General features: G+C 43.6%; 1 protein-coding gene across 6 annotated transcripts in view; it reads right to left on the bottom strand.

Moving 5' to 3' along the window:
* Positions 1 to 511: 511 nt before the first annotated feature.
* LOC147027908 (peroxisomal targeting signal 1 receptor-like) overlaps positions 512 to 7,581 on the bottom strand; it is a 69,673-nt gene continuing 62,603 nt past the window's right edge. For 5 of the 6 annotated variants that reach the window (XM_085877666.1, XM_085877663.1, XM_085877664.1 and 2 more), the window contains 2 exons: positions 2,272 to 2,429; positions 512 to 1,785 (listed from right to left, as the gene is read on the bottom strand). In XM_085877666.1, coding sequence (XP_085733792.1) covers positions 1,587 to 1,785; positions 2,272 to 2,429 — 357 coding nt within the window. In that variant the 3' untranslated portion in view covers positions 512 to 1,586. Of the gene's footprint in view, positions 1,786 to 2,271; positions 2,430 to 7,581 lie in introns of those variants that run through there. The other variant, XM_085877667.1, reaches the window with a different exon arrangement.

The following is a 7,581-nucleotide window of genomic DNA, read 5'->3' as shown; positions in this document are numbered from 1 at the left end:
GAGGACAGCTCGATGCTTCTACTCCCCACGTTCTCGCATTGGCTCTTGTCAGCATTTATGAATCCTTCAACAACTTAGGGAGGGAAAGGGGGGGGGGTGTGCTTATATGCCAGTTGGTCGTCAGTCACCATAGCCAGGGTTTATTGTATTGTTAATTCAAGCTTTCTTTGTGTGTGTCCTTGTCTTGTATAAATATGTTATTTATTTTGTGAGACCACTCATGATCCTGTCATTTTGCCATGCTGACTGTTTGGGTTTTATCAATGCCCCCTGGAGGATACATTAGCAAATTAATCATGATTTATAACCTGCGTGTTAGAACACACACAGAAAACACTGCTCAGTTGTTGATTCATGCATATTATAGACCTCGGTAATTCTGGAATATCTTCCAGCAAGGTCCCGCTTCAAAAGTGAATACTCGCTTTGGTGTGTCCACATGACAATACCTTTTAAAATAGAACGATCCTTGTGCAGTTTTATGTTGTCAAGCTCCACATGCAAATTTAAATGTATTTTCACATCAGGTTTATTGAAGGCATATGTACACACACGTGTGCGTGCACACAAATACACACCTACCCGTTGTACAAGAACCATCACTTAAAAGTAACAACCACTATTACGATTGCCATGCGTTATCAGACTGCAATACCCTGGTTTGTCCGCTGATTTGCAGGAGTGGAATATTCAAGTTTGCAAGTATTTTGGGGAATGGATTGGGTATGCTTCACAGTTCATAATTTCACTTTTTTTCTGCAGTGAGCTTGTTTAATATTGCAAAGTATCCTTGCAGTTCTACAGTTTAAACTGTGGTGTATAGCGATGATGTGAAAGTCCATTTCTTATTACACTAACAGGGTTAGTGCTCAGTTCTTCGAATAGACTGCTAAGAATTTAAAAGATTTTTTTAGCAACTACTGATTCTTAATTAGGAGAGAAACATACCCATTGTCATCAGCTGTGCTGTGGATGGGGCATCTCCCTGTAAGATGATTGTGCAATAACTACAGGTAGTGGACAAAAAAAATGGAGACACCAATGTAAAGTCACTCAGTTGAGCATTGGGGATGACCTGTATGTGCCGTGGCATAGAGTCCACCAGCGTCTGGAATTCTGCAGGAGGGATGCGGCACCATTCTTCCACGAGAAAGTCAATCAACTCACACCTGTTTGATGGAGGTGGAAAATGCTGTCTCGGGCAACAATCCAGAATATCCCATAAATGCTCGATTGTGGTCAGATCTGGTGATTAGGAAGGCCATGATGCATTGGGGGTGGGGGCGGAAAGGGGGGGAGTCTCCACTTGCAGCCCTGCTAGTCATAATTATAGGCAACAAGGCCTGTGCAGCATTTTTATGCATGACCTGAAATATGCTGGGATGTTATTTGCTTACTTAACATGGGCCACACCTGTCTGAAAGCTGTTGCTTGGTGTCCCTCATCATTACCCAGGTTTTTCCCTTTTTTGTCCATTACCTGTTGTACTTGAGAAACTTGGTTGTTACAAATTGCAACAGCATAGTATGTAGTTTGAAGTTGTGTCATATGGTGTTCTGCTGTGTTTGAAACCGGGTGGTGGTAATTCAGTGGTGTGTGAAGGCGCGGATAAGTGTGTCAACGTCCCGACGCTCGGCTGCCTGGCAAAGTGTAGGCCTTCCTAGCCCAATCAGAGCCAGTCCGAGTGCAGCCCAGATGTTATCGGATGCCGCAGTCGGTTGCCAGCGCTGAAAGCAGTTTTTCCTTTGTTTCACTAATGCTTCCAGTAAATCTGCCACTGCCTCCCTGGAAGTATGGGGGAGTGTAGAAGGCAAAGGATATGAAAAGTTGTGGTGAAAATATGTTTTGATTAGTCAGGCTATAACTCTGCTTTAACACCATTCAACCAGCAACTACTTCATAAATGGTTCAGAACCCAAGTATTGGCTGTGACCAGCCAATGATTATAATTTTGAGCACATCTTCACATTCTCTTAAAGTCAATCCCAAATTTAATGTCCAGGATTCCACCACCAAAGAATATGATAAAATTCATGGCTTTGTATGTTGTCTCTTGGTTTAAAGAATGTGGTCTTGTCTGATTTGTGAGCTGGTGTTTAAAAAAAAAAAATGTATATTGTGCTTTTATGAAACCATTTTATGCAGGTTTTTATTTGGACAAACAATGATCTCAAAGAAGCAATTGTTGCTTTCTCACTTTGGAGATGCATGCCACATTGTGGGTTAGTTACTATTTGCAACAACACAATATTTGCTTTTAAATTGTGTTACCTGTGTGCTCCTTGGTTGAGCCAACTAATGCCCATGTTGTACCATGAACGCACATAGCCTGGCCGTAGCTGGAGGGCACGCCGGTAGGCTTCCACGGCTTCGGAGCTGCGGTTGCCGTTTGCCAGGGAAGCACCAAGCTTATTCCACAGCAAATGGTCCTATGAGAATACCAAAAATAAGAAATGCAGTCATTGGGATGTGAGCAATCAATCACATTTTGATGTTGAAATACAGTGCTGTTGAAAATTAGGAGAGCAAAGTCGATCACAAATCCCCACACTTCCCACCTTAAGCAAAGTTGAAAGATGGCAAAAAGTTCCACCAGGAATGACCCAATATAAAATTTAGTTGAAAAATATTTTCCAATTTTAACCTCTGTGACCCTAAGTCCCCACCCCCCTGGGGCATGAATCTGGGGTCAAATGAAAAAACGTCGTTACATACACGACATGGTCTAAAGTATGTGGACACCTGTTCCAACATCTCATTCCGAAATAATGGGCATTAATATGGAGTTGGTCCCCCCCCCCCCATTGTTACTATAACATCCTCCACACTTCTGGGAAGGCTTTCCATGAGATGTTTGAACATTGCTGCGGGGATTTGCTTCCATTCAGCCACAAGAGCATTAGTGAGGTTGGGCACGCAGTCGGCATTCCAATTAATCCCAAAGGTGATTGGGGTTGAGGTCAGGGCTCTGTGCAGGCCAGTCAAGTTCTTCCACACTGATCTCGACAAACCATTTCTTTATGGACTTCGCTTTGTGCATGGGGGCATTGTCATGCTGAAACAGGAAAGGGCCTTCCACAAACTGTTGCCACAAAGTTGGAAGCACAGAATCGTCTAGAATGTCATTGTATGCTGCAGTGTTAAGATTTCCCTTCACTGGAGCTAAGGGGCCTAGCCCGGATCATGAAAAACATTCCCAGACCATTATTCCTCCTTCACAAATCTTTACAGTTGGCACCATGCATTTGGACAGGTAGTGTTCTCCTGGCATCCGCCAAACCCAGATTGGTCCGTCAGACTGCCAGATGGTGAAGCATGATTCATTGCTCCAGAGAAAGCATTTCCATTGCCCAGAGTCCAATGGTGGTGAGCTTTACACCACTCCAGCCGACGCTTAGCATTGCGCATGGTGATCTTAAGCTTGTGTGTGGCTGCTCGGCCATGGAAACCCATTTCATGAGGCTCTCGACAAACGGTGCTTGTGCTGACGTTGCTTCCAGTCAGTTTGGAACGCAGTAGTGAGTGTTGCAACCGACGGCAGATTAATTTTCCGTGCTATGCGCTTCAGCACTCGGCGGTCTCATACTATGAGCTTGTGCCATCTTCCGCTTCCTGGCTGAGCTGTTGCTCCTAGACGTTTCCACTTCATGACGGTAGCACTTACAGTTGACCGGGGCAGCTCTCGCAGGGCAGAAATTTGACAAACTTTGTTGGAAAGGTGGCATCCAATGATGGTGCCACGTTGAAAGTCACTGAGCTCTTCAGTACAGTCCATTCTACTGACAATGTTTGTCTACGGAGATTGATGGCTGTGTGCTTGATTTTATACACCTGTCAGCAATGGGTATTGCTGAAATAGACGAATCCACTAATTGGAAGGGGTGTCCATATACTTTTGGCCATGTAGTGTATTTCATACATCCCCCAATGTTCATTGCATATCCAAAGTTTCGTTAAAAATGTGCTCGCAATTGCATTTGTTGGTGTTTTTGACTCTGCCCAAGGGAGCAGGGCCAAAAGTGATGGTGCTCTTGCACATTCTTGCGATGTGGTGATCATGACTGCCAAGTTTGAATTTCTGCCCAACCGTTTGAGGAGATAGCATGATGGACAGAGCTGATTACAATACTCCCCCCCCCCCGTTTTTTTTTCAAAAAGCAGAGGAATAATTAGGCATGCCTTCCTCGCTTTGCTTATCGGTTTAATAAAAAGATAGCATGTTGTACTTCACAAACATATTGCATGTCTATCTGTGAGTGTCAATGAGGATGTAAAATGAAGTAAATATGTGAAAAAGGATCTTTTATAACATAACTTATTACCTCTGCCACCTAAGGTGAGGGAGGTTGTGTTTTCACCCCTTTCTGTTTGTTTGTTACTTACAAAATCGAAGATTTTTTCAAGTGTATTGGTCAGTCGATTTTGTGATTCTGTTTTGTCTGTTTGTCGCCTACAGGTCACAATTTTAAACCGATCTTCACGAAACCTCAGCACATGGTGCAGTTTGGCATAAGGAAGAAGCCTATTGTTTTTGAGGTCAAAAGGTCAACAACTTGGGTGGTATTTCTAAAATCCTCAATTTTTATCCGATTGACTTGAAATTTGAAGAGGATTTGCATATCGGATCACTGAATTCAACCTCCATTTATTTTTAAGGTCAAGTTTGTTTTCATGATTTTGCAAGTATCGTGCTATGCATGACGTCTATCTTGTTACCCTCGCCAAGGGAGAGGGTATTGTGTTTGGGTCCGTTTGTTTGTCTGCACAGAACTTTCGTGTTTTTATCCGCAACCGCTTGTCAGATTGAGACAATTTTCACCATAGACTACTCATTTAGAATGTTTTAATCATAATTATGATGTCATATGTCACGTGGTATGGCAGTCATGTTGGAAAAACTGAAAAACTTTGGACCTGTATCTCTGAAACCGCACAAAGGAAAAAATTGAAACTTGGCACATGGCAAGTACTTATGGGGAATAAGTGCGATTTTTTTTTTTTGTTTGTTTTTTTTTATTTTTTTTTAATGATGTAATGTTACGAATCTGGAAGCCATTTGCACACAGACAGACAGCAGCCCCTGCAGTTCAGTTATTTCGATAAGTATGTGTTTATAGTTAGAATCCTTCCCTATGTCTAATGGGAATTTAGTGTGTGCGCTGTGAGTTATTTTATAGTCAGGTTTTATACATCTACTACTACAACAACAGCGGCACCATCCCTCACTCAACCCAGTCGCCATTGCCCATGTGTTTTTGGCTGAAGGCGTGGGCGGAGCCTCCATTGCCTCAGATCGAGGCTCCGCCCCGAGGAAGGGCATGGAACGTTTCCTCCAGCCAATGAGCGAAGGGCGAGCATCGCACGCACGCCCCAGTCAATGGGAGGCCAGCGTGCCGAAAGCTACTACGGAGCCTCTTTGGGAGGCGGGCCTCCGAGACGCCTCGACACCCCCCTCCCCCCCGAGACGCCTCGTCCAATCAGGAGGCTGACCACCTCAGGGGCGGCCCCGCCCAGCCAGATGGGATGTTCGCCCCTCGTCCAATCCGGAGGCGAGTCCCTCAGAGCGGTTCCTTCGACCCGCGGGGAAGGATAAGAGTAGGTGGCGAGCCGTCGAGAAAGGAGGAAGGAGGAGAGAAGAAGCCTTGTCTTGCCTGCTGGCGTTCTCGTCTACCAGCGGGTGCTCATCTCTTCTGGTCCGTTCCTGTGCTGGCTGGCGTCCGTTGCGTCGTTCCTGGTCCCTGGTGCTTGGTGTTGCGTTGTTGGCAGCGGGTTCGAGTCCCACCACCGGACAAGCTCGACCAGACCGCACGAGGCGGACAGGTTCAAGAATAGCCCCCTGCCCTCAGATCGCCTTTCCCTCTCAAGCTGAAGGGCCAAATAAAGGCTGTGGCCACCATTTCTTTGGGTGTGTGTGTGGCGCCAGTCTTTTAAGTAGAATTGTTACGTGCTTTTCGCTCACTGTACATTGCCTGCATTTATTTTATTCGGATAACTCTGCTCTTTGTGTGCTCCCCTCCCCGATTATTGTTTATAAATAAACCCCCGTGTTAAACGTTCCAGTTCGTCTGTGTTTTCTTTCATTGGCCTAGCATGGTTCGGGCTTGAGAAATAGTAATGCCGTTGGTGCTGTAAGTTGTCATTGGGCTCTGGTAACTCCGCTCAGTTACGCCGGATCTGAGTCGGTACCTGCGACTCAGTTCGGACAGAGTCGGCCGAGGGTGTGATTTCCCCGGTAATTTGACGACGTGGGTACTTATGTATATTGAAATTTGGCTACTGACCCTAACCCACGCTGTTGGAGAATTGGCGATCACTGTCCTTTAAATGGCCCGTTGACTCTGAGTTATCCGGGGTGACGACCTTTTAATTCCGGGTGTTCGGTGGGAGACGGCTCTACTGCTCCACCTCGTGGTCATTTATCGCCACCGAACCCCGGCCCACAACAATAATTGCATATGTAGAACGCTACATCTGATCAGTATGAATAAATTTTTGAGGATAATCTAGGGATAAAATGGTCCACAGAACAAATTTTGATGATGGTCACGTGATGTGGCAGCCATTTTATTTTTTATTTTTTTTTACCTCAAAAAATCTCTGAAATTGCTGAACAGATTGAAGCGAAACTTTACACGTATTACCACCTATCCATGAGGAACGAAAGGTTCGCACATATGATATCATAGATCACATGGTTTGGCAGCCATATTGGATTTACCGTAAAACCTATTAAAAAAAATCTCCAGAACGGCTGGACAGATCGAGGGGAAACTTTACACAAATGTTCCTCAAGCCTTGGATGTACAAGTTTGTTCAGGAATAATTGATAGGTCATATGGTTTGGCAGCCATATTGGATTGAAGACAAATATTAAATTATGTTTTCTCTGGAAACGCTTAATCAATCAACATGAAAGTTCACAATCATGATCTAGTTGTGACGGGGAATACGTGTTTTAAATTTCAACTTGATCAGATACCTTTTCGGGTGGCCAGAATTATTTGATTTTTAACCTCCGCCATCTTCGAAGATGGATGGAGGTTACTGTTTTCACCCCTTTCTGTTTGTTACTAATGAAATCTAAAGATTTCGTAAGTATATTGATGACTTCCGTTTCTGTTTGTTACTTACGAAATCTAATTTCGTATAATATATATTTTCTATATATGATATAATCTATATATGATATATATATATATGATATAATTATATATTATATATATATAATATATATAATATATAATTATATCAATATAATTTCGTAATTATATTGATGACTTTTGTTTGTTTGTTTGTTTGTTTGTTTGTAGGCACGATAACTCGAACGGAAGAAGCAACTAATGTCAAATTACAACACGTGATTCAGGAGGGTGATGGCTAGTGCTGATTAGATTTTGGTCAAAGGTCAAGGTCACAGTGAGGTCAAACATAATTCCGTAAATTCACGTGGAGAAATGGAGTATTTTTGCTTCGCTCGACGTTACGAGTTCGTTTTAACTTCGATTTTAATTTTGTCTTCGGTTTTTGCGATCGCTTAGGACGCTTAAAACTCGGTTGTCGAAATTCTGGTAAAAATCGGAT

The sequence above is a fragment of the Eptatretus burgeri genome, chromosome 4, assembly GCF_056783735.1.
Source record: "Eptatretus burgeri isolate ZD-2024b chromosome 4, Ebu_testis_v1, whole genome shotgun sequence".
NCBI lineage: Eukaryota > Metazoa > Chordata > Myxini > Myxiniformes > Myxinidae > Eptatretus > Eptatretus burgeri.
The sequence above is the reverse complement of the archived record's forward strand: the minus strand, read 5'-3'. Positions and strand labels throughout refer to the sequence as shown.